Source organism: Lichenostomus cassidix, chromosome 5, assembly GCF_008360975.1.
Source record: "Lichenostomus cassidix isolate B80296 chromosome 5, HeHo_3.0, whole genome shotgun sequence".
Lineage (NCBI taxonomy): Eukaryota > Metazoa > Chordata > Aves > Passeriformes > Meliphagidae > Lichenostomus > Lichenostomus cassidix.
Genome location: NC_139486.1, coordinates 47,098,129 through 47,125,087, shown reverse-complemented (window position 1 = coordinate 47,125,087; position 26,959 = coordinate 47,098,129). Strand labels below are relative to the sequence as shown.

Sequence of the window (26,959 nt, the reverse complement as noted above, 5' to 3'; positions counted from 1 at the left end):
TAGACAGGGATATAGCACTGCTTTAAGGAGACACCATTTGGCTTTTTCTGAGCAGGTAATTTCTACAGAACAAGGGATTTATTTGGGAATCAAATAGCATTTCCTGACATTCCCATCAGCTTATGATGACCAATACGCATTGGATTTCAGGAAGTTATCAGATTGCTGAGCTGAGCAGAAAGAAGGTTCTCAGCAAAACCTTACACCATTTGTGTACATCACTGCATACTTTCCTACCAAGGTGTACTTGCACCCATCAGTACCAGGGAGTTTTATAAGTCAGCTTCTCATGCTCTTAATTTATGTTTTAAAAGATGAGCCCTGAGGAACCTTATGAGTTAGAGGGAGCATCACACAAATGGGTAACTGAGCACAAAGGTTTTGTCAGCTGCTTGTGGTCAGTTATAGATCTGTGATTCAGAACAGAATTCCCCCTATACCTCTACCACACACTCATCACCAAGACCTGGGACACCAGACGGAGGATAAGTAGACTTTTGATTAGCACAAAGTCCTCTTAATGGCTAAATAGTGCTAAATAGCCACTTAGCTTTCCATGATTTAAAAAGAACTTCAGAAATATGTGAACAGCAGTAGAGAGGAAGCATCATCTGCAGTATGAAGTCCTGGACCAAGTCAGAGTTATTAGGTTCTATTTTTACCTCTGGCATTTAACTGCTGGTATATGGAGAAAATTATTAGTTCTTTTCTCTCCTCCTCCCACCTATAAAATAGGTGTAAAAGCATCTGCCTCTTGGGGACTATTTGTAAGCAATATCATAAAGCATTTCCATATCCTGAGTACAGCCTGGTTTGGTCATTACATTGCACATTCCAATTGCTATTATCCTAGCAATTTATTTTAACAAAGAGGCTCTCTCCCTCCCAGATCTATTGCAGCATCTTACAGTAAAGCTGCAATTATCTGTTTATGATATTAGCCTGTTACCATGGGAATGTATTTTATGATGTCATAAATTGAGAGCATAGGATCAGGCATATAGAAAAGATTGGCTGAGAAGAGAAATTTTTCCTTGTAACAAATGTATTTAATAATTAGCAAGATTGTCAGAAGAAATTAAAAACAGTGAAGAGTCACTGTTTATTTTCTGTGAGGTGAAATCGAAAACATACCCTAGTGTGCACATCCTTTGCTGGAGATCACACTTCTCAGAGTCAGAATCACAAAATTAAAGATCCAATAACATCTCTAGCTTACACAGGAGAGCATTTTATGTGGAAACAAATCCTCACACAAAGATCAAATTGCTATCAAACTTGCATTTTCTGCACAGGATAATTTCCATTGCCAATAGATACCACTTCATGTTCCAAAACAGAGCAAAACAGCTGTAGATGTACAGGTCAAATTTCCCTTCAGCTACCAAAATACTTGCATAATTCCACAACACTCAAAGACTACCTTAGTACACAATTTATGAGGTCACTTCTTTTTGCTAAAAGGCTTCTATATTGTGTTTTTTGCAACTTGCTCTAATTTAATCATAAAGGGCAAGATGCCAGTTCTGCAAAGGACTGAGGTATTCTTTAGTAGAGTGTATCAGATTCCAGCTAGGATAGTCAAGAAACACAGGCTTAGTATGATCCAGCACTTAGAGATTTAAAGGCAACAGCAACAATAAGAGCTTCTGCAGGCAAACACTGCAAGAAAATTTGAGAGCCAAAATAATTAAGAGCTGACTCACAAAATTCATTGGCCATCTTCTTTTCTTTCCTATTATTTAGGTTTATAAAGAGCAATTACCCTTCTACCTCTCCTTGTGCATTGGCACTCCATGCAGGAACACCATGAAGTTACAAATAAAATTAATACAACTAAACTGAAATAACAAAAATGTGCACATAATTCTGATGTGATTTCATTTTTCAAAACCTTCTTTTGGTTTTGAAATATTTCTGCTTTGGTAATGTGATTGCTCTGACTTCTACAGCCTTCCCCCTTGGCCAGCCCCAGCATCTGCCTGTTACTATCTTACAAGAAGCTTTATATAGAATAATATTGAGCCTATTCCCATGAACTAATTTTAGGAGATTGTCACCAAGCGCATATTCTTTTTGGTTTGCAGAGGAAATGACACACTGGAAAAACAGAACCCTTCTGCAAACACAGCATGGGCTACGTTCATGTTTACCCGCTGGAGAAAATTCTGGAGTGCCCCTGTAACTGTATTTTTGGGGAATGTTATAATGTACTTTGCTTTTCTCTTTCTATTTACTTATGTCCTTTTACTGGACTTTAAACCACCTCCACCTCAGGGTCCATCTGTTAAAGAAATTGTACTCTACTTCTGGGTGTTCACCCTTGTCTTGGAAGAGATCCGACAGGTGAGTAACCTGCATCACCTTTAGTAATAACACAGGAAAACCTGCAGCAATATTTTCAATAGATTTACAATCTGTATAACTGTACAAGCTTGAAGATTACAAGTGTCAGGAACACAGCAGACAGCTCTACATCCTTTTAGGAGATTCTTCCCAACTAGGGACTGTTTAAAAAAAACACAAGTAAATGAATTCAGATTATTTGTGGCTTTTCCTAAAATACTTTTCAACTCAAAATATTAGTAGATCTCTTTTTGGGTTTGCTTTTCTTAACAAACCCAACCAAACAAAACCACCAACCCCCCAAACCCCCTTTTCCATTAGTATCCCATTACTGGTTTTGGAATGTCCTCAGTTTAATAACTGAAATAATGTGTGAACAGTGGTACAAGTGTATTGCCAGTTTTGGGTGCATAAAGCTCTTCTCTTTAGACACAAAAAAAGCAGTTACAATAATTTACTCTGGAAGAGCCAGTAGGTGTTTATTATTCAAGCAAAAGAGACAGGGACGGTTGTTACTATTTATTTGAAATTATGCAGCAAGGCCATAACCTGAGGAGGACACGGAAAATATCTGGATCAAAGAACATTTCATTATTAACTGTAAAACATGAAGAATGCCAGGCTAAAAATCCAATTAAGAGGGACATCTCCTTGCCTAGATAATCAAGAGTGCCTTTACTGACAATTCTAGTACACAAATGCCAAATCTGTTCATGCTGTTTAGATAGCAATGCCTAGAAACTGAACTCTGACTGGAAACTGCATTGTTCAACAGCTCAAGTGCTGAAAAAAAAAATCACAGACTCATAGAATGCTTTGTGCTGGAAGGGGATTTGAAGGTCATTTAATTCCATCCCCATGCCATGCACAGCTTTTCTGGTTGCTGAAAGCCCCACCCAGTCTGCCCTTGAACACCTCTGGGGTTGGGGCACCCAGAACTTCCCTGGGCAACCTCTTCCAGTGCCTCACCACCCTCCCAGTGAAGAATTTCTTCTGTAAAAGTCTTAAATCAGGCCTCAAAAATTCTGAAGACTAATACCATAAAAATAAAAATGTTTTTTTCCTTTTTATCAAACTTCTGTGCTTTAGGACAGTAAACTGAGTTCATGTTTTTAAGGTTTTCTTTGTTCCTTATTGCACAAGGAATTTGTTTTTGCTCTTTGCAATGAAGAAGGAAACAGGTAGTATGCTAAAACTCAGAAGGAAATAGTGAAAGTGGATACAGATCAATACCACTGATTATTTCTCTTTTTTAGAGTTTCTATACAGATGAAGACACAAGTCTAATGAAAAAATTTAAACTGTATGTGGAGGATAACTGGAATAAATGTGATATGGTGACCATCTTTCTCTTCATAATTGGGGTAACCTGCAGGTATGTATTTGTTCCATGTGAGGTGGTCAGCATCAGTAGCAAGGGCTATGGACATCAGCTGAGTCTCATGTGCACAAGAGGACAGGCTGTAACATTCATTTTTACAAGCTTTGAGACATGTTTCTGCAATGGGAACCTCAAAAATCCTGTGGAAATCATGGAAGTTGCTCCAGAGACCACAAAGACATATTGATATAATCAAATACAGGCACTGAAAAGCTCTGCTTTTTTTGTTTGTTTTCGGAAATCCCTTTAACTCAAGGTACCTTTTTTTTATTTGTTAATAAATATCATTGAAGCCAAGAGAGAGAAAAGAGTGCTCCTCCACCTTTTAGCTATCTCTCATCACTGTACAGACACTAGAAGTACTTGCTGAGAGCTGATATTTCATTCCATGTGCTCTGCAGGATGCTGAACTCAACTTTTCAAGCTGGCCGTACAATACTTGCCATCGATTTTATGGTGTTTACACTCAGACTTATACATATTTTTGCAATTCACAAACAACTTGGACCAAAGATCATAATTGTGGAAAGGATGGTAAGTCTGCATCTCTCTCAGAGAAACACTTGTGCCTTCTAAGAAATGAAGAGTAGGAAATCTTGTCTTTAGAAAGGAAATAACTTTACAACCTGTCTTGATTTTTACATTAAGGCTTGTTATTTTGCCTATTCCTGTATTTTATTATAAGATGCAATGTTGGAAATAGATCCTTCCAAAGAGCTCTGCAGTGCAATAAGTTGGTCCCAATTTACTAATCCTTGTACCTCCACCTAATAATTTATCTTCAGATCTGGCAAAGGAAAAGCAGAGTCTGCCTTACTGCCATTCCTCCTGCTTCCTAAGCTGTGTGCATCCAGAGCACAGACCTCAGGCTGTACAGAAGGGCAGGGCTTCCAATGAATGACTTGGGGAGAGAAATTATGTTTTATGCAACAAGTGTGGGGAAAAAAAAGTGAAAAAGGATCATTACAAGTTCCCTACAGGAGTTATCCTTTTTAGCTTCAAGTTGCAATGAAAACAAATCAGTACTTTGTGAGCAGATGTTGGAGGATGTTGATAAAATATTTTTATTTATTGCTGCTCTCCTGCAGGGAATGAGACATTGGGGTTACAGTTACTGTGCTTGGGTTTATGTTGGTATGTTGAAATAGCTTTTTATTTAGGCATGTTAATCCTCTAGGTCAATTAGCTCATGCTAACTGATTAATAGAATCCATCTAATTGTAAGTACTACTACAGAATCTACAAATATTTGATTTGTGACTCACAGTAGAACTCAGTAAAAGTTCTACAGTCTAAACAAGCCTATACATTGAATAAACATAACTACCAAGCTATTTGGATTTGTCTACAAATGCAATAACTGGAACTCTAACATGACATTTGGTTGGACTAGCAAAAGGGTAAATGGCAAATAAATATTTGTTCTTGTTCATTATCTAGCTTAGGGCATTAGCAGACTTCTATTGTAAGAGAACAAGCCAGATGTGCAGCTCCTAACCCTTCCATTGCTGCAGGCCAAGCTAAACCAGGGCCTTGAAAAGCACCACCTGTGTCACCTCTGCTGGCACCTCAAGTCCTGCAAGGGAGCAACAGGGCTGAGGAGACACAAAGAACCTAAACAGCAACTCAGACAAAAACCCTAACACGGGACCTTTCATCTTCCCCTGACCCAGGCCAACATCATGCCTTAGCTTTGGTAGCTCAGTGTTGAGCCTTACATCAAATAAAAGAACAGTGAAAGTTGCTTCAGTAAATAAAACCTGCTTGAAAGGTTCAATGGGGTTCAAGCAAGATCATCTCCCTTACTTAAACAGAGAAGCAATCCCAGATGGTCTCCTACTGTCTCCTTTATAACCTTGTTACAGAAGTTCTGGCATTTTAGCAGTTACCAGACCTGTATCAGGACAACACCAGAACAATGCTCTTTCCCAGAGCAATAGTCATTTTCAGAGAAACTGCAGATTGGAAAAAAGTATTTCCAGACTTGTCGCCGCTCTCCCATCACTGTGATACCATTATAGCCCTGCAGCATTCCTAAGTTTTAGATCATCCAGAAACAAAACAGATTGATGAAAGTCAGACATCAACTCTGTCTTGCCTGGCTGAGAGATGATGTGACTTATCAGAACTCCAAGTAACATCCTGGAGGTCTGAAATGCTTTTGGGTAACTGTACAATCCAATAATCTAGTTGAAATGAATCTACAGTCCCTAATGAACTCTGTCAGATTAGATGGGGAGAGGATGAAGTGTTCTTCTTCCACCAGGGAAAAATTATTGCACTTGAAATGCATATTAGATTTTTATTTTTTTTAAGTAAGTGTTTTAGGATTCAATTACTTCTGCCTCTTTGGAGAAACACAAGGTTTAAAAGCAGGAAGCCCCGAAAAGAATCCTTCAGATGCATCACTTAGCTTGAAAAGTGAAGACAGAAGCAACCTGATCCTTGCAGCCTTCACTGCCTGCTGTATCAGTGGCTCAGTATTCATCAATGAGCACTGACTGCCAGCAGGATTCTCTGCTGCAGCAGAACTGTTGTAATTCAGAGTAAAGCAGTCCATGGTACTGAGATATCTCACAGAAAAGATGCACTTAAAAGGTAGATTGCCAATCACTTCAAAGATAAAATGTGTTTCATTTTTAAACGTTTGATGAATGGAAAGCAGGATTTTAATTTTAAATGTGCCTTTATCTAAATGAGCTATCAAAGAAGAATGCTTACTACAGGCCAAGGACAATATGGTAACAGCAAGGTCAGGCAAGGAATTCTGTGCATGGAACTGTAATCTATTCCACCTCCTTTAACTTAAGCTTGTAAAGAAAAAAAATTATCTGAGCCATATTCATACAGAAAGACTACTGTTTCTTGATGATGCTATCACAGTCGCTGCTCCTCCCTTTCTCCACACCCCCTCTCTTTTGCAGATGAAGGATGTTTTCTTCTTTCTGTTTTTCCTGAGTGTGTGGCTCATTGCTTATGGTGTGACAACTCAAGCTCTGCTCCATCCCGATGACAGCCGAGTGGAATGGATATTCAGAAGGGTTCTTTATCGTCCCTACCTTCAGATATTTGGCCAGATTCCACTGGATGAAATAGACAGTGAGGAAACTTCTTTCCCCCTAACTTGGCCATTTTTGAATGCACACTTCTGATGAGAGCATGGAATTCCTTCCAAGTATTGTCCTTTTAAAATTTTGGCTTTTAAATCTCTGTCCTTATGGGCCAAAGCTTACACTATTTGTGGGATAGTAATGTGTATTTGCAAAGGGATAATGGGCATTGTGGAGTTACATTAGAGCATAAGAGCTGGCCCTATTTAGATAAGCTCTCAGAAATACACACAGAAGGATTTGCAGTCTTAAAGGCTGGCATACCTTCTTACACTTCGATCCATTTCCGTTCACTTTAACTTAGACCCAGATAACCCTGTGTAAACTCAAATAATACATAACAGCACCTCCATACATTTTGGCAGTAGCTTGACTCGACAGTGTTAAAGCAGTACTGCTCTGCCCATAAGCAAATACTTGTGTTTTAGAATAAATACCCCTCCAGAGCATTTATTTACTCTGGAGATAAAGCTGCCCAAGTCAAATAAAGCTAGTAATTGCTTATGTGCAGCATTGCAAACAAAACAACATAAAAATATCCACAGAAGACAGAAATAATTAGACATAAAAGTTCAAAGGCAATATTTCTGATAGGTAAGCAGGTAAAATACAGACTAGGTCATCTCCCAAAGAAGTCTGAAGTAACATCACAGCATCTAGCCCGAAAAAAACATGCTAAATGTTATTGGCAATAATCAAGTAGGATTCAAACTTGGAGTAATATAAATGGAATAAAAACAACTGCCATAGACAGAAGCAAACCAGTAAGCATTCTTTCATATTCACTCTGGTTAATAAGAGAAAGCATGTCTTAGAAAAGCCAAAAAAGCCTGAATAACACATGAGAGAGGAATGATTCATGTAGATTTTAAATGCCTGTGGTGTAAACATGCACAGCACAATCAGTCACCCTTATTTCCATCAAAGTAATTGGGAAAAGCCACATATTTAGGGAATAGGACCCAACTCATTTGCCAAAAGGTCAGATGTAGCACTCCCTAGAAAGGTAAGTTTCTCTCCATTGAAAGTTCAATGGATGTCTCCACCTGGATAAATAACTGGTTAAAAGAAACAGAAAAAAAGAACCAATTACATGGGCAACTTCCAGAAGGGATTAATTTGTCCTAGGGCCCTGTGGGGCTTATTCTGTTTAACATCTTTATGAAACGTACAGAAAGGGAGAGGGGTAATGAGGAGGACAAAATTTGCTGACAAAACTACATCATTGGGTAGCAAAGACAAAAACTGACACCTAAGAGAGGCAGAGGAGCCTCATGAGCGCTGAATCATCAAATGAAATTCAGTGTAGATGAGTATAAAGTAGCACCCTTGGTGAAAGCAGTCCCAGCTGTGGTGAGCTTTGATATAACCAAGTGCTCTAATGAACATAACCAGGGGGTTATCAGTGGCACTGGGGAAAAGGATTATTAGGGAAAAAAAAGAGAGGGGAAAAAAAGTAAATATCATTATGCTACTCTAAGCTTGTGGATTTAATTCATAGCTGGAGACAGATCACAGCACTAGACCTCTAGTCCGGTGCAGTAGAATTAGTAGAATCAGGTTAGAATCTTCATAACCTTAACTGCAAGCTCAGATACACAAAGCACTTTAAATTTAGAACGAGGAACCCCATTCCCAGCTTTTACTGAGTTTTCTCATCTGGCACCCATGTGCCAGCATGAGGTCTCAAGAACGTGGGGGAACACAAACTGAGAGGTGGTTTGACTCTGAGAACTCAAAACGAGTCTAAAAAGACTACAGCCCTTTCAACACAATCCCTTTTTGATGAACTTTACCAAAAAGCCAGCTGTGACAACCATCTTGCCACTAAACAAGAAGCCAAATTGTGGAGGGCTGTGGTGTCCTAGAGCTGCAAATGCCCTGCTAGACAAGGCAATGTCTTTCCATGTACACAACATGATTGCATTTTCACAAAATCAAAGAAACATGGCATTAGGGTTTTTCATAACTGTTCTTTTCTCTCTCCATTTTCCTTTGCAGCATCACGAACATATCCCAGGAACTGCACATTTAATCCGCTGCAGGTTCTGCAGAACACACCATCCTGCCCTAACAGCTATGCCAACTGGCTTGTCATACTCCTGCTGGTCATCTTCCTGCTTGTCACAAATGTCCTACTTATGAACCTCCTCATTGCTATGTTCAGGTAAGAGTGATCTCACTAAATATCGGGACAGAGGCTGCAAAGCTCCAAGTGGATGCCCACATTTGCTACCTCACTGCTGGCTATTCATTTTGGAATGCACCTGTAATTTTCCTAACAAATATTACTTGGGGGATTGATAGGCAGAACTCCGTGATCATATAGCTCTTAAGTTCTCATCATCCTTACTCTAGTCACATTGGAGACAGGAAGAAAAGAAGCCTCTTTTACTGCTAAAAATTCAATTAAACATGCACAGAAGGGTCTGAGTCCCTGGCTGTGCTGCATCATAAATCTGCAGGTGCACAGCAGCCATAAACTTGGCAGACTTTACAGTGGATGATCTGCACATCAGGGAAATGCTTGTTGTCAACACAGCTAATAATGATTCATTTTCTTGAAGAACTGATGTGGCATGTTTGCTGATCTTTTCTGAATGAACTAGAATTACCTTTCTTAAAGAAACCCAAACCAAACAAAGCAAATGTATCTTTTAAAATTTGAAGACTGCAACTGCAATTATTGTAGTATCTAAAAATTTTCATAAACCTTAAATTAAATTAGCACTGCTTGCTGAGCTTGCTGTTCCCTTTCTAAAGTAAGTACAGGACTAAATTTTGTAATATTCATCTCCAGCTTGTGGTGGTGAAAAGAGTTACATACTTTTATTTCCCCCCATTGCAGTTACACTTTTCAAGTTGTCCAGGGCAATACAGACATCTTCTGGAAAGTGCAGCGCTACAACTTGATTGTGGAATATCACGGCCGGCCTGCCTTAGCACCACCATTTATCATTATCAACCACATAACTCTGGTTCTCAGAAGACTCTTCAACAAAATGGAACACAAAAAAAACCACCTGGGTGAGTTGTTAACAAGTGTGATCTAGCAACTGCAGAGCCTGACTCTTTCCTAGGACATGGTGCATACATGAAACACAAGGGCAAGCTGGATTTCCTTAAGCCAAGAGTCACAATTTATTTTTAACAAAGAGTGCCAGGAGAGCACAAATGAAAAATTAAGGTTTATAATGTATACTATAAACAGTTTCCCACAGTGCATTCCTTGATGCATCATAGTTATTACAACAAAGGTAGCAATATAAAATAGGTTAAAGGGATTTGATTTCCAAAGATTTAACAATTGATAGGTTTAATGAATAGTTATTTCATTTTCTCCTGAATTTTAGCAAATATTAACCCTACAAACAACCTTCCTTTAGCATATCAACCTTTCACTACTAGTATCAGAGAAAAGGGGGTAAAATATAATTCTTATTTTTCCTACAGAAAGAGATCTTCCAGTGGGCCTAGATCAAAAAATCATAACATGGGAGCTGGTGCAAAAAGAACATTATCTCGTAAACCTTGAGCAAGAAAAGAAAGAAAGCAATGAAGAAAGGCTGAAGGCCACGTCTAATAAGTATGTTATTCTAACCCACAGCAAGAGTAACTTGCAAGTCTTCAGCTTTCAATGAATTCAACATTAAAGTGCTTGTAAAGCTTATATAAAGGGTCCAACTGGAATGCAGTTAGGAAATACATAGTCCATGAAAAAATGTGAGAGGTCAGCATCACCATAATGTTAGAGGAGTTTTTGTCTTTTGTACATACTTCTTGAAATATATACAATTATAGACCTGCAAGTTCCAGCCAAATCTATGGCCAAGCTCAATGAAAATCTTATTAATGAAGAAAACTGTGGAAAAACAGTTTGCTATACTGCAGCACATGTCATTTCATTCCCTATAGGAATACAACTAAGACTTTTGAATAGAAGTTGAATTAGCCAGAGATGCAGAACAAATACTTATGGCTTTATGGCATGGGACTGAGCCTCCATTTGTGTACTTTCTATATCTCCCCACTAGGAATATCACTTAAATTGATTTAGTCCGCTAAAGAATAAGTCCTAAATTATTATTCAGAGGTTTAAACCTTTTTAAGGTTTGTTTCTTTAAGTGAGAAACAAAGTAGTTATGTGCAGGGAGAACAGAAACATCTAAGACAGCAAGGCACACTTTAAAGAAGCTTTTAACACCTGTTCCAGCCATTTCCTCTCACAATAAAACTGACTTCAAATAGTGGCACAATGGGTGTGAAAGTTCCATAACAAGAAAGTTCCAAGGAAATGTTCCTGTGCTCTCTGCTTTCTTTCAAGACAAACCCCCATCTCTCCAACTCACAGAATAACTGGAGACCAGAACAGCATACTTATGTTCTTGGAAATACTCTTCTCCCTCTGATTCACATAGACCCTTAATGCGTAATGATTTTAAATTATTATATAGGTTTAAACTTTATTCTCATAAGCAGATCACTGACGAACCCCCGCAGTGAGAGCTTAATTATCAAGATAAAGCAATAAATATATGTGCAATTGCTTCCAAACAAAGGGCACTATATCCTTTATATAATGAATAAAAAGATGATACACTGTAAGTGAAGTTAGTGGAGGGGAAAAGTGAGAATCCATCTGGCTTCACAGTATTTCAGGCATAGCAGAGCAGATTCAGATGAACACCACTAACCCTATGGCTTTTTATCTTTGCTCTTGGGTGTTAGCAATGTGTTTTTGAGATCTTGTGAAACCCTGAGAAAGGGACTCGTCGAACATTGCACTGAACCAATCTCAAAATGCATTAGACCCACCCAGCAGCAGGTTTTTCACACAGATGTAACTGGAACACAGCCTGTTAGAGGAAAACTTTGAAACAGTAGCTAGGAGAGACCAGAGAGGGATTTGCCAAGCCTATGAGGAATCAGATGCTAAGAATAAGGAACTGATGGGAGAACAGGTGAAGGATGTAGAAAGCATGGCAACAATTCAGTGATTTGGAGGCACCATGTGGAGGTTCCCTAAGCAACCCCTTTGGACTGCATGAAAGAAGAGGGATTTGAATGTCAATTTCATTTCCAAAAATGAAAGCTTGCATAAATTTTAAGTCGCTTATCTCTATTGTGGCCTCAGTTCTCACACCAGGATCAGTTTCCATGGGGTATAGGTGGGAGAGGCACGAGTGGTTGAAGAGACAGAGACGCTCCTTTCTGCTGCCCTTGATCTCCACAGCCACTGGGGCTAAGTGGTGCTCACTAGAAGCTGAATGGCTGCCCTGAGCTGTCATTTGTGAGTGCATGAGAGTGCTCCAAGATCCTGCTCTGTCCAAGAAATATTTCTGGGAACACCTCAAAAGGACAAAACTTTTAGGGGGCTGTGGGATGTCTGAGCAACTCAGAACTGCAGTGAGGGGCAATAGCTGTAGTAAAGTTACACACGGTTTGTGTTTTGTAATTTCTTCTGAGGCCTCTTCTTTTCACTCAAGGTGTTTGCTTTGTTTCCACAGGGTGGATAATTTGTCTAAGTATTTTAGTGGGTTTAAAGAACAAGAAAAACGGTTTAAAGTTCTGGAAGCCCAGGTAAGTAGTATTTTCTAGGCATTTATATCAGCTTTAGGATTTCACCATATTTCTCTCATTTAATGGTTTGGCAGACCCTGCTTAAGGATAAAAGGAAGGAGAAATGAATCTGTATTATGCTTTCACTTTCCTTATTGCTTTCTGTCTGGTGATATACATATATAAAGAAACATTTCTGAACTCCTATAGAAATGAGAAAAGGGAATACAACATTTCTTGATCTCTTTGCTAATCTGCTTGAGAAATGTTTAGTTCCTTTGTTAAAGATGCTTCTGGAATGAAACACTTCATCTCCCTCCCTCCATTCTTGTCCTTCTCCTATTTTTTTTTAACTGTCATCTTGGAAAATACTCACATTCTGTCTGATCTGACCTATACTTCTTGTACATCAGTTTTTCTAATTTTCAAAAGATACCAGGTACCAACATCTCAAAGGGAAGTGTCTAGCATACAATTATGAAATCCAAATAGCAGGAAATTCTGTCTTGAGCTTTTGATGAAAAACCCTTGAAATATAAACAAACATAATTTCTCACACAGTCTGAAAAGGCATTGCCACCTGCTATGTAGCATAACTCTTATTGTTTTCTTTATCTCTATGACTCTCCAGTATAATTTTGGCCTTGCTGAAAGTTCTTTATCTTAATACTCCCACTACAGTTTCCTGCCCCCTTCTTACCCATTTTATGGCTTCCTGAAAAAAAAACAGGCTATACAAGTCCAACAGAAACACACAAGGAATCCTTTAGTAAATTTGTGCCAGCTTGAGGTAATGCACAATATACTCACAAAAAAGGGCAGGTATTTAATCACTGCTTATTTTGTAGATTTGCTACTGTACAGCTGTTATCTCCTCCATGGCAGAGGTTTTAACCAAAACCAACCTCTTGTGCACTCAACCAGTTCCAAACTATACATGTAAGTATTGAAAACAATAATGGAAAAGCTAATTAATACTGTTGAACAAGGTAGTTAAAAAATGCAAGGGAAAAAATGATTAGAAAATTACCACAGAAGGAGCTACCTAGAGGTAATGGGAATATAAACAAGGAACAGAATATTCTTACTTCAGAATGAAAAAACTACCTGTTGCAAAATAACATCACAAAGCTTTGGGGCAAGGACTGTCATTTACTAAGAGTTAGAATAATCTCACCCAATTAAAGTATGTCAAAAAGTATCTATTTGCCACAGAGGATTGGGGATTTCTTGAGTCCACAGAAAGCCTTGGGGGCTTCTTGAGTCTGTGAAATAGTCCTACTGAAGTATTACCAAAATATTTAAAATGCATAACAATAATAAATAAAAATTGAACACGTCTCCTACTTTGTTTTAATCAACAGAATTAATTTGCCTTCAGAGCTGCAGCTATTTCTGTCAGTTAAGAATCTTCCCCTATGTCCCAGGGCTCCACTCTTTGGAGTTTTAAACATTAGAGACAGGAACAAACCACTTCTCAGCCACTGAAGGCCACAACACAAAGATTCTGGATATCTTTCTTAATGACTTATCTCAAGATCTACCTATTGCTATCTAATACAAAAAATACCCTCCAAAATACATAAACTGAGCATATATATACAATATGGAAAAAAGTAGCTGGCAAACTCAACAAAGTCATGATAAGACCTCAAGTCACTCAGATTAGAGCTAACCACAAGCTTTACTTAATTCTGGCAGAATTTTATAAAGCATTTGCGAGTTGCTTCATTGTAAGTATTTCAATAAGAAAACCAATCCTGTAGCAGGCTCCCCAAACATTTTAATACTGTAACTGCATAAAAAGCAGAAATTTAAATATCTGAAAAATAAACCTGTTTATCATTTACTGTGCAAATGCAAAGTAATACAATCTACAGTGTCTTTTTTCCCAGCATTTTTAAGTTTTTAAGCAATTACTACTATGTTCCACTTGTCCTAAGGCTTTTAAACGAGCACATGACTTTTCCAATCCTATTAGGTGTGAAGAGTGCAAACACAGAAGCGTCTTTGCTGAGAAGTGAAAAACAAGAGGATGCAGATCTGTTTGAGACTGACATCGAATACATTGATAATTAAAATTTTAATATTTTCCTTCACATTAAGCCTTTTGTCCTACTGAACTACTGAAGTAAAATCCTAATCTCATGCAGGCCTAAGGGCAAGCTCTCTCTTCATGCTAAGCACTCTCACTGGTTGATATTACTGAGGACTTCTTGGTCTTTCTCCTTCAATTTCTTGGGCTTTCTTTCCTGCTGCTCCTATAGCACTTTGTCCTCTCTCCAAAACCACAAACCACAAACAGCACTAAAAAGCTTTCTCTTCCAGGGTGACTCTACCACCTTATTTTCTAAATACCATTTGTTCTCCAGATACCACACCCTCAATCCACCATCACCACTGCCAAATTCCACACTTCTCTGTTCAAGGGAGTCTCCCTTTGGAAGGGCGATCATTTACGCACTTAAAAACAAGCTCCATCCTCGGCCAAGAAATCAAGCTTCTACTCCTGAGCTGCTTTAGGAAAGGAAATCAAGAAATAGTTTCCACAGGAAAGAGCTTGAATACCGAATGAACCATTACAATCCATACAGTTCCTGGAGTTCTTACACCCCCCAAACAATTGCACTCACCAGCTTTTCTTCCCATGCTGGCTCCTGTGAGGTGTTCCTTTGCAGGTATTCCTTTGCTGGTACTCCTTCTTGAGATCTCCTCACTCAACCCCAGAGATTGGAATCACCTGGGTTTTGTTGCTCCCGTGCCCCATCACAGCTGCTGCCACTTACCTGCTGGAAAGGAGCCTTTGCCTCCACGTATCACACCACAAGGAATGCCTCCTCTACACCTAAGCACCTGATTTCATTTTAATTTTCTTTCTCAAAGGTCAGGGGGGAAAAAAATCACTTAAGAGACTTTAAAACAAGAATGTGTACCAAGAATTATCTTGCAAGCTAGGAATCTGGGCTGTTTGTGGATTTTTCCATTACTTAAATTGGCTTGAACATTTTTAGCATACAAAAGCTCACTGTCTTTATTAGAATTTTGCAAGAAAAGATACACCACTAAAATACTGATACCATCCTTTGAAGGGAAATTTCTTTGGAATGATATAAACAGCATCAGAAGGGGGAAGTACTGGGCTGTGTCTTACACTGATAAGCTTCAACTGCATTTCCTCACACATATAATATTGTCTCTATGCAATGTAACTGTAGATTGCACAAAAGCTTTCTGTTACCAGAGGTGGAAAAAAAAATAAATCTCAGCTCTGACAAAAATGAGCCTTTAACTAACAGATATCAATCTTGTTATGATGGCTTCATAAACCAGGCATTTGTCCAGTTTATTCAGCTGTGCCCCAAGCCTGTGACTCCATTAGCTGTGATGGAATTTTGGTAGTCCTACCGGTTCCTCTGCTTGCCTTGTGGGCAAGCAGAACTCATAAACCCAGTAACTTTGTAGTGAGCTGCATTTTTTTTTTTTTGTTAAGAAATAACAAAACATCTCACACTAGCACTCTGCTCCTGGCAGCAGCTTCCACTTTGAAATGGCTACTATTTCCATTGTGATCAGCACACTAATTATCCACTGGAACCCAAATCTATCCATTTGGACTTGCTGTGTCCCACTCACATGCACTGGAACAACCATTGTGTTTACCAATGACCCACTAGTTAATGTGCATCCAGCTTCAAACTCATGAGAAAATACATTCTGCTCTTAAAGATGGAGCACAATTCTTTTACGTTGTTTTCTGCTTCTTCTGCCAAATGATGCATCTGTTCAAACACAAAGCCCAAGTGCTTTGGGCCTACCAGTCAATTATTGTTAAAATGGACCCTCCCCAGAGGATGTCACCTCCTCAAATACCCTTCAGAGTTTGAGCAATCACAGCCTTCCAAGAAATGTCACAAATACTTAAGAATTAATCTTTCACTACACAGTAACAAATATTACCCCTTGGGATTGGTTCATTTAGAATACTGGCAAAAAAACCCCATCAGTTCAAACTGACCTGAACTAATTTGAGTTTCAAATCATGTAACCTTTCAAAGAATTTAATCTTTCAACCTTTTTTATTAAATTTACTAACATTGTGAAAAAGACCTACTGTATTTGACATTCCTTACAGTGTGATTCATTGCAAGAGATGACTCATCCTATGAGGGGATTATATATTGTAAAATGATTGAAAATGTTAAAAATGTGAGGTTTATAATCTGTAAGACTTGAGGGAGAAGTTATTAAGACGGTAAACTTAGAGTAACACTCTAAAAGGTTTTCAAGAACTTTCAAATCAAATAAAGTATTTGTTAAAAGTGCTACAGCTGCATTACTCAACATGGTTCAGAGATGAAATCAAGTTACAACCAAAAGTTTATTGCATCACATAAAACAAGAGAGTATCCAGTTCTGGTGTAAATATCTCATTCCCACAAATACCCCAACTGGCACACAGAATCAGTATGGAAGCAGCACCTTCTGGAAAGGACATACAAAGGTGCAAGGATCATCACACATAACTGGGCACTGTTGTGCTTTCATCCTCAATGGCAATGAAAGAGGGATGTTTTTAAACAAAAATGTTAAAGGGTCTCCTCCCTGGGACAGGGCCAGGAGAAATCACATCTAGTGGAAGACCATGTTTTATTTCCATTGTTTAAAAATCTCTACATAATGAGATTATCACCTTTTCTCCATGATTCCACAGGATTTGGGAACAACTCCAAAATCAGAAGTTAATAGGAAGGCCTGCAGCCTTTTTCTAAACACTTTTGTTTCTTTGGATACTTCAGCTCCAGAGCAAGACCCAGGGAGCTGTTCAAGCAAACAAAGCACACTTTATTCTCTCCTGCCAGGATGCAACTATCCTATGCCCATGGACTTCTCATAAACAAAAAGTCAGGAGTTTATTTTAGATAGCTTAATTTCTAACAATATAAAATGTTCTTGGTGGTTATGATGCAAACTGTTGGACAAAAAGCTATCACATGGTTTTCAGACTAGAAAGAAAAAAGAAGGAAAAAAATGAACAAGTCCTTAGATGTCTCCAATGTGCTTCATCCTTCAGGACTCTTCCTCCTCCCCTTCATCATCCACTTTAGGTCGGAAATTCTTCCTGCTCTTCTTCTTACTGCAGTGGAATCCCACTGTTCCCAGTGATGGCTCTTCACCTGCACCACTAAACCTTGCATTAAATTTATCTTCTGTGTTCTGGTCCCCTTCCATCACACACTCCTCCTCCTCTGCTGCCTTTCCACTGTCACTGCCTAAGTGCCCCAGCTCTACCTTATCTTCTTCCCTCAAGTCATCAGTCTTCTTAAGAGATTTGCCTTTCAGATCTGTCTTCATCTGTTTCTTATCATCCTCGGCTGTTGATGTTTTCTTTTCCAGTCCATCAACACCTCTTTTAGTTGGTTTGGTGAAGACAATCCTCCCAGCTCCACAGCTGGAAGGGTCCTGGTTGAAGGATGGGGTGTAGCTATCTTGGGTAGCTGAGCTTTGTTGTTGCCCTCTTTTCTTCAAACCACCTAGAAATTCCATGGCCACTGCCCTGTTAGTCTTGTCACTGGACTCTGAAACTCCCTCTAGGCTGTATTTGGTCCATCGCTCTGGGTGTGCCACGTAGTCAGGCACTGCAGGAGAGGTTTTGGCAGCTTGCACTGGTCTGGCTTGCTTTCCCTTGCTTTCTGGGACCATGTTACCTGAAACTGCGGTTGGAGGCAATGGACGCTTAAACCTCCCATCAACAACATTATCTTCAGGCATCGAGGGCACAGACAACTTGGCTGCTTCTTCCAAGCAATCAAAAATGCTCTGGCTACGGAGAGAGAACGTAGAACTCATGCCCCTCAGATGGAATGGCTGGACAGGAGATCTGTGACCACTCTTTGAAGAGTCGGGGTTCTCTCCTGTTTGGAAATCCCCCTCATCTACAGATGGCTCCTCGGGAGATATTGTATCAACTTCTGCTTCACCCGCCAACCCCAAATCATCAGAGTCAGAATCGCTGAGCGACACTGTGTCTGAGGGCAGAGCTCCTTCATAGTCTCTGGCACCCTCAGCCACTATCCCCAGAAAGGGTTCACCTGCCTCCTGGTCTCCCATCTTTGAGCTGTCACTCCACTCAGGTCTTTGATGTAGGCCCAGGAACAACTCTAAATACAGTTTTCCAAATGCCCAGCAAGTTTAGTACCTAGAACACAAAGGAGCATAAAAACTTAACTGTGAAATGAGAAGCAAGTATGAGACTATCACTCTGTGTCATGCAAAATAATTATAACTGCAATATAACAGTTAGCAGTGCTTTAGGGATTCCCAAGCAATTTTGCTTCAAATGAAAACATTATTTAAGGAATGAATGCACATTAAAATTAAAGATTTACACAAGACTGAATACAAGAATATGAAGTAATTGAAAATAGCGCTACACACCAAACTTCATTACAGCAGGTCCAATTACTAAAAGATGAACATAAAGCTCCTGAGTAAATCTGAATCCCCCAAAACTGTCTTCTACATCTTTTAAGAGACAGCAATGACCTCTCCATATTACACCCTGTGTTTATTGATACTGTAAAAATCCACAAAAACACATCCAATTTCTCCCACTTTGATTTGTCCATTACAATCTTTTGTTGCATTAGCACTGTACCTGCTATCTCAAAAGCCATCACATTCTGCTTCTTATAAAGGGCACTATCACTGATCCAGGTCAGTGGCAGAAAATCCACAAAATCATCAGGGCCACAGTTTCAAGTCTGCTTTAATGTGGCACAAAGTACAAGCTTCACTCCTTCCTTTGGCTTTAAGCTCTCATATCATTACTAGATTCCAGGAATCAGAAAATGAGCCAGCTCAAGAAATCAGTTCCACCGGGTCAAGAAAACTAATCACACATGCCATGCTTGCACATGGAAAGCATGGGGAGGTTGCAACCACGGGCCTGCAAAAGCTGGCCCTTCAGTCAGTAAATGACAGTGTGATTTGAAGCCTAATTTTCAGGAGCAGCTGGAATCTCTGACACTGCCACCTGCTTGAAGGGAACCTTGCTGGACTCAGATGGTCAATGATCACACTACCGCTTGCCGGGCAACTGGACACAAGAGTTGGCAAACACACATTTTGGTTCAACTCACGTGCATTATGGAAACAGTTCTAGCATATTATTAGAAGCTTGACTACCTAAGTATAGGCTCTTCTGAAACGATGCAGTAAACAGACATGGAAAGTCTGTTAGTCACTCACTTTCTCTTGAGACTGAGTCAGCTTCCCCTCCTGAGGGTCAGTTAAAGCCACCAAAGATCTCAGCACTTCCACCCTAGAAAACAAACATTTCCATCATGATACTGGAAATGTAGTTTTAAAAATAATTCCTTCCCTCTGAATCATCCAAAACTGCAGAACTGGGTTCTAAATCTGACACAAACTCATGGTGGTATAAAAGTCTGCAAATATTATTGAATTTTTGGCAAAAGAACAACACACAGCCTAATAAGGCAGGCACCACTATATTTATCCATTCTCCACATTCACACTGCCAACCTTATCCTGGAGAACGGAAGAGAGGTTTTAAAAAAATTCAAGCTATAATTTGCACGTGCAGAAAGCCAGTACTAAATAAACAGTATTAAATGCAGCTAAAAAGATACAAAAATAATAGTTATGCATTACCGGTACAAAGTGCAGATAAGTATTACGGCCATGAGTAACACAGAGTTCCACTTTCAAAGAAAGGTTGTGTTCAGAGTTAGGGCCAGATTTTCATTAAGCATGAAACACAGAGGAACTTCTGAGGAACCCAACAGAGTGTTGTATTCCATGTCAAGTCTGGCTGTCTTTGACAAAAAGGATCTGATGACTGCTTTTGAAAACACTACCCTCTGTGTAACCCCTAGTGGGAAATAATCTTCCTAAAATGATACAGTGTTCTGCTTAGTTTTGGAACACAAGAAGAGTAACCACAACGCAGAAGAGGCCTTGAAGTGCATAATTAAATAAAATAGCTATTTTCAGATGGCAGTAAAAGTGTTCATCACGGGCATCTCTTGTCTGAGGGAACTTGCACAAAAAGGAGAAATTCTGCTCCTAGGGAGATGCTGTAGCCTTAACCCTAGCAGCCAAACCTGCTGGCCCTTTCAGCACGCCAGAGTCACTCACAGGAGTGTTACGGTGACACGATCCCAGCACGGCTCGGGAAGGATGACGTCTCTCCGGATGGGAAGGTCCCCAGTGGGCTCTTCCATCCTGGTGTTGCTCGAACAGGCTCTGTGTGCTTCCCGCCGCCTCCTGTGAGGAGGAGGAGACCTCAGTCACGCAAACCAAGCCACAGGCCTGCTCTCATGGCACCCACAGTCCCTCGGGACAGAGCTCCGCAGGGCCCGCGGGAGGAACAGGGAGGAGGACGGCGGCCCTGAGCACTCTCCCGGCGGGGGAAGGTCACGGTGCCGCCCCAGCCGTGCCGCCCGTCCGCCCCGGGCCCAGCGCCCTTCCCGGCCCGGGATGCTGCTGGATACGAACCGCCCGCACCAGACGCGCCCCTCGCTGGCCTCCGGGCGCCGCCACCCTCCCGGGCACACAGCGCCAGCCGCCGGGGAAGGGAAGGGAGGGGAGGGGGAGAAAAAGGAAGGGGGAGCGCCCCGTACCCCGACACTGCACGGCCCCAACACGTTCCGCAGCAGCCGCCAGCCTTGCCCGCCTTGCCCGCCTCTGCCCTCCGCCCTCAGCCCGCGGCGCGCCGGGACACCGAGTCCTTGGCAGCCTCCGTGGGGCAGGCACAGCGGCGCCGGGACCACAACTCCCGGCGGGCAGAGCGGCGCGGAAGGGGCCGGCCGCCTTTCCTCGGGGCTCCTGGGAGTTGTAGGCGGCCGCCTTGCCTCGGCGGGGGACATTTTGCGAGCCGGGACGTGGGGAGAAGCGGGGCTGAGCGGCGGGACTACAGCTCCCAGGGCGCAGCGCAGCGCAGCGCCGACATTTCGTTGCCCGTGCGGGGCTATGCTCGGGGCTCGGTGCGGAGCTCGGTGCTGGGCTCGGTGCGGGTCTCTCCCCTGCCCCACAGAGGGCCGCGGTGCCGCCCGGGGCTGCCCGGCGCCGTGAGGGGCCGGTGGGGCAGGCACCGCACCGCCGCCTCCCTCCGCAGTCACCGTGTGGAAAAAAACCCCTGTCACGGCTTTTGTTCTCATCGGAAAAGCAGGGCTTGGCCACCGCGAACACTTCCGAAGTTTTTTGTTTGTTTTGTTCTTTTTTTTTTTTTTTCCTTACGTGTTTATTCTCAAACCAGAAAACCCCAAGTCACTTGAGGCATAAAACCACTATCCATCCAAATAATAATAATAAAGTTTCCATTTCCCAGCCCAGCAGAACATTTTTTGTGCGTGTGTCAAGAAGTGGAGCTCTGTCTGAAAGTGTTTTATCGGTGCTGGCCAAAGAGGCTGGATTTGGTTTTTTCCCCTTATTTCAGCAAAAAGCTTAGATTTTCAGCGCAAATACATTTCCCAAGAGGCTTCGGTATTCAGCTTGTTTTCCCTAGGTTTAGGAAGAAGGTTTGCCGTGCCAGACAAGGTTGTGGCTGCGGAGGCTTCACTGGCTCCCTTCAACATGGGCCTCACCGTGACTCACATAATATAAACTGCAGCACTTCATATGCATCCTCCGTTTTTTAAATACATACTTTTGCCTGCTGGAGTGTTGCTAATTACAGTAATTTATGACACAAGGTCTGTGTTCAGAATATACTTGGCAGCAGTGATGAGGTTGTTGCAAAATGTCTTCTGTCTAGCTGGAGTCATGCTGTAGTTTTAGAACAGCTATAGAGGTGTTTCCCCATTTGGTGATCCTATTTTGTTATGTATAAGCATATGGTAGTACGGTCATAGGAATTCAAATGGGTATCCAGATGGAGGGAAGAAAGGAAAACATGAATCTTGTAGTAGGTGAGCAGGGATGGAAAGGAGGAGGGCAGTAAATGGGCAAAGAAAAGGAAGACTAAACCTGCCTTTACGAGTTCTGTGTAACATTGTCTAGGGTATTGGGGATGCAGGAGAGTCTCAGAATGTTGTAAGGAGCAGGCAAAAAAAGGATGTGGAGTAGGTGGCATGTCCCATTTCTGTAAGGCTGGAGACGGGCTTGGTACACAGACTGCTGCAAACAATGGCACTGTCTTGCTTTGAGCCCTGGTTCTCTGTTAGATTAGGGGCTCAGGGGCAGGAGGGAGCAACACCACCTCCACTGCCTCTATCACCTGTGGATGTGGGTGACTTCAGGGACAAGCCCCATTTCTCTATTTCCAGAGGCTACAAGTTCTCACCTTTTGCCTGGATGCTGTGTATATTGATGATCAAGGTCACTTTTGGAACCTTAATGTACCCTTTTCCTCCTTCATATTTTTTTATTCATGACCCTGAGATTAGCTCAGTTGGTTAGAGCACGATGCTAATAACACCAAGGTTGTGGGTTTGGTCACCATACATGCTATTTACTCAAGAGTTGGTGATCTTTGTGGATCCTTTCAAACTCAGACTATTCTGTGAATCTGTGAGATTTTGTATCACAGGCTGTGGAGAGCTGAGGCTGAACTGCTCATTCTCTGGTGGCTGAGGACAAGACAGCTTGCAGAAGTGGATATGCTGGTGTGTTGGGATTTTCACTATTGCTTGGCGACAGCTGAAATAAAAATAATGAGTCAGAGTCTGAAGACCAACAGATGGTAAAGCGTTTTCCCCTTGCTGGCTTGAACTGAGGTGGCTTGAAGAGGGAGCTGGAAGGTGGATCTGAGCTGCAGCACAGACCATCATCCAAATGAGCAGGCTGTATCCAGCGTGCAGGCTCCGAGGGGCTGCTCATCTACGGAGATGGCTCCATGTGTCTGCAGGAAGCCTGCGCATCCCTGCGTGTGGGGGTGGCATGTAGAAATACACAGCAGCCTCAGCCCCATCAAGGGCGCCTTGTGCTCCTTTCCTGCAAATCAATCTGTCTTTTGGCCCCATCCAGTGATTCTGCTGCTCCCTGGCAGGCTCTTGCTGCTGCTCCTGTGCTAAGAGCCTGGGGCAGGAACAACTGGCCCCTCTCCTCACAGCTATAGGACAGCAGCAGGCCATTCCCCTGCAGCTACCCAAATCCTGCAAGCCAGACAGAGCAATAAGATGCATTTTCACCATCTCCTGCATCTGGAAGGAGTATGGAGGTTACTCAGATGTGGCCAGATGTGGCTGATGCTGGAGCTCTTGAGGGGAGGTGGGGTGGGAAAGGAGTGTTTTCCTGCAGGCAAAAAGGAAAAGCAGAGTCATGACCACCACAGCCTTCTCTGCTGGGAGAATGTAGTCACACCAAGCCAGACTGGTACAGCCTGAAGGAAATAAATGAGTTGTCCTCCCCTATTTGCCAGAATGAAATCCTACAAATGGCCTTGAAATCCCCTGTGGGGTGAGTTTTCAGAATTCAGTGCTTGATACCACCTCTCTTTGACATTGAGCTTTACTTACCTGTTTTACTTTGCACTTTCATTTGGTCCTGCAAGCAGATTAGATTTATTCCAGTGCTGTTTACCCATGTTGGTGCTATTTTCCCCTAAGGTAACTACATAAAATTAGTTCCTGTAGAGTGAGTTTCAATGCAGGCAGGCTGTGAAGGTCTTTATCAACTCTATTCTTCACAATAACAGTGTTATTGTCAGCCTATAGAGGACCTGCAGGGAGACACTGCAACCCCTTTTTTTCATGAGACATTACATGTGTGGGAGGGAACTGAAGTCCTTCACGGGCAAAATTAATACTCTCTGCAATTACTTGAATTTTTAAAAAGAAACAAAACCAGTTGGGGGTGTCTGTTCATTTTGATTTAACTACAGAATATTTGTACTAAAAAAAAGCCTTCTCGCAATCTTGCTGCTTTTCCTATTTTCCTATCACTGCTCCAAAGTGGCTGATACTAATGCAGTAATGAAAGGCTGAAAAAGGTCAATGGAATCAGCTGAGGGCCTTGAAGTTAACATTAAAAAAAAAAAAAAATCCCACAGAACCCTAAAACTCCTCAGACCTCTTGTTCCAACAAGCCCTGTGGGAGCTCCATCAGCCAACACTGAGCCTTGCATTTAACAGCACCTACCCCTTGCTGGAGGAAATCTCAGCAGTTTACTCGCAGCCAGCAGGCAGAGTGTTGTGTGCATGTCATCTCGCCTGGCCTAACACCAACACCTCCCAGTACTCAGCAAAGCTGTGTTCTGGCAGGAGAGAATGCCCTAGCAAAGCAGGGCCAAGAAACCATTTTTCTTAAAAAAAAAAAAGTGTCATTAAAGTGTAATTAGAAGTGTTACTTGTTACTTGTAACCACTGGCACTTGAGCTGGGTCATCTAAATCCAGTGAGAAACACCAGGCAGGCTGCAGTGGTTGCAAAGTTTATATACCCTCTAATGTGTCTGCAAGTGTGAAAACAACGTGGGTTTTGGTTGTGCAGCAGTTTTAGCACCTGGGAGGTGTTTTCTGTTTGCTCCAGGTCCCTGGGCACTGAAGTGAAAGCATCAGGCTGCCAGAGGTCAGCTGAAGATGTGGCATGGAACAGCACTTCTGCATCCTCCTGCTTAGGTATTCCCCGTGCAAGGCAATGTGATGCTCCCCAGGCTGAAACTGAGAAGCAGTCAGGGAAAAATATGCAGCCTCTAGATCAGGTGCACAGCGTGGTACATATGAGACTTGGGTTCCTAGCCTGTGTCTTTACCACTTAATTAACTGGTCAGGTTTTGTTTCCCTCTCCCTCTCAGCACCCAACGGCAGCAGATGTTTCCTCCCCGGGGAGCTGTATTTCCACTCTTGCCGACTCCCTGGTGCAGCCACAGTTCCCAGCCCCACCAGAGCCCTGACAGTGAATGAGATTGTTGGAATAGTCACCTTTTTCCACCCCCTAACTGGAAGGGCCACGCTGTCATGCCCAGCAAAGGAAACAGTGGTTCAGAGCAGGAATGTGAGCATAGCCGCTAACTAACACATCCTTCATCCCCAAGCCCGGCAAGCAGAGCTGGCAGGCAGAGGAAGGGTACAGCCAGATCCAGCAGTGAGGGTGTTTTCCTCTGCAGAAACGTCCACCATAAACAGCTCTGGCATGGGAGAGCCTGCTGGATTTATTCCCTTCTGTGAGAATATTGCAACTCTTGGTTACAGCTTTGACAACCTCTGATTAGGGAATGGCATAAGCAATTTATGCATGCTAATCACAGCTGTCTTAGTAGAAGACAATTAGGCTCATTGCTACTTAGAAAACAAACAGCTCAGAAGAAGCTTACGAAACAGAGCTCGCCAAAGCAAGAAACACCTCCAAAACATCTCATTAGAAACATTCTAGGAGGTTTTAAAAAGAAAAAAATAAACCAGTTTGGGAGGAAGGAGGAAAAGAATTTCCATTGGAAAAAATCCCAGCTTGGTCTAGTTTAGAAAAATTCATGCTTGTATTTTTAATTCCTGAAGAATCTTGTTTCACAAGAAAAAAAAAAAGATTCCACAATCACATTCCTAGGCATTGGAATTCCCCAGTAAGGTCTCCAGTGACTTTCCAGGTCCTTCAGACTTCTGGAGAAATATGTTGAAGAGAAGCATAAACCAGGGTTGTCTGTGCAATACAAGCACAAACATGCTGCAAGCACTCCATCCACCCTTCCCCTCACAGTCGGTTATCCATGTGGCATCACATGCTCCGACATGGCAGGACTGCTGTTTTCCAAGGATAACCCATATCTTCACACAACCTTAAAGGGGCCCGGTTTACCCAGTCCTCTCCCAGTATCACATTCAGCTCATGTATTCCTAGCACATCAGTGCTAATACTCAGACCTGAAGTGCAAAGGGGACTGCATTTAGCTGGGAAAGGTTTAAGATCCTAGCTGTAATTCCAGGCTGAGGTCCCAAGGCACACACCCTGGATGCCAAATACATGCTGTGCTTTGCCAGTTAGTCTCCACTATTGTTTCTCCCCCTGGAACACCAGCCTGAGTCTGACAGTGACTCACATCAGCTTAATCCTAGCTCCAGAGGCAGGAATAATTTTATCCCCATCTGGAGCAACAATGCAGTGTGACAATCCAAATGTTTCAAGGCATGAAGCAAAGAGCATCACATTCATGGGAAACCACCTAGAGGGTCAGCTGAGGACGGTATTCCCTGCAGCCCAAATTTTGCTTGAATACAAGAATGAGACAAGCCTGTTCCCATGGAAGATGTGGCAGGAATAAGTACGCGATGGAAGGAAACACGATCCGACAACACATCATTAAAAATCCACTAACAAGGGGGAATTGCTTGGTTTCTTTTTTTTATTATTTTTAAATAGCACTTTTTTTTTTCTTTCCAGAAGTCATTATGTCCGACTCCATTAACATTCAGGTAAACAAGTGAAAGAACAACAGATGGGCATGATCTTGTAGCACAGGCACAGCTGCTGGGAGCAGGGCTAGCCTTTCCTTGCAGCAGCTCAACTCCCTCCTTGCACTCCCTCACCTGCATCCCCTCCCTCTCTATACCAGCACGGGTGATGGCTGGCAGCCTCCACAGGACATTCCTGCTTCAAACACAGCGCAAA

At 41.9% G+C, this 26,959-nt stretch overlaps 2 protein-coding genes across 4 annotated transcripts in view; one reads left to right on the top strand and one right to left on the bottom strand.

The window, feature by feature from the left end:
• TRPM5 (transient receptor potential cation channel subfamily M member 5) overlaps positions 1 to 14,495 on the top strand; it is a 46,652-nt gene extending 32,157 nt beyond the window's left edge. The window contains exons 17-26 of the mRNA XM_085062886.1: positions 2,088 to 2,346; positions 3,603 to 3,721; positions 4,129 to 4,261; positions 6,652 to 6,826; positions 8,839 to 9,004; positions 9,686 to 9,864; positions 10,291 to 10,423; positions 12,345 to 12,417; positions 13,245 to 13,335; positions 14,378 to 14,495. Coding sequence (XP_084919012.1) covers positions 2,088 to 2,346; positions 3,603 to 3,721; positions 4,129 to 4,261; positions 6,652 to 6,826; positions 8,839 to 9,004; positions 9,686 to 9,864; positions 10,291 to 10,423; positions 12,345 to 12,417; positions 13,245 to 13,335; positions 14,378 to 14,475 — 1,426 coding nt within the window. The 3' untranslated portion in view covers positions 14,476 to 14,495. The remainder of the gene's footprint in view (positions 1 to 2,087; positions 2,347 to 3,602; positions 3,722 to 4,128; positions 4,262 to 6,651; positions 6,827 to 8,838; positions 9,005 to 9,685; positions 9,865 to 10,290; positions 10,424 to 12,344; positions 12,418 to 13,244; positions 13,336 to 14,377) is intronic.
• A 2,260-nt stretch (positions 14,496 to 16,755) lies between these two features.
• On the bottom strand, positions 16,756 to 21,180 carry TSSC4 (tumor suppressing subtransferable candidate 4). 3 transcript variants are annotated; one of them, XM_085062889.1, is made up of 4 exons: positions 21,042 to 21,180; positions 20,557 to 20,685; positions 19,645 to 19,717; positions 16,756 to 18,552 (listed from the first exon to the last, which is right to left on the bottom strand). In XM_085062889.1, exons 2-4 carry the CDS (start codon positions 20,640 to 20,642, stop codon positions 17,464 to 17,466), a joined length of 1,248 nt encoding a protein of 415 aa, XP_084919015.1. In that variant the 5' UTR covers positions 20,643 to 20,685; positions 21,042 to 21,180; the 3' UTR covers positions 16,756 to 17,463. The 3 variants fall into 3 exon arrangements, with proteins under 3 accessions (XP_084919015.1, XP_084919013.1, XP_084919014.1); XM_085062887.1 differs by lacking the exons at positions 19,645 to 19,717; positions 21,042 to 21,180 and having other exon boundaries at positions 16,756 to 18,592; positions 20,557 to 20,686; XM_085062888.1 differs by lacking the exons at positions 20,557 to 20,685; positions 21,042 to 21,180 and having other exon boundaries at positions 16,756 to 18,592.
• Positions 21,181 to 26,959: the final 5,779 nt, after the last annotated feature.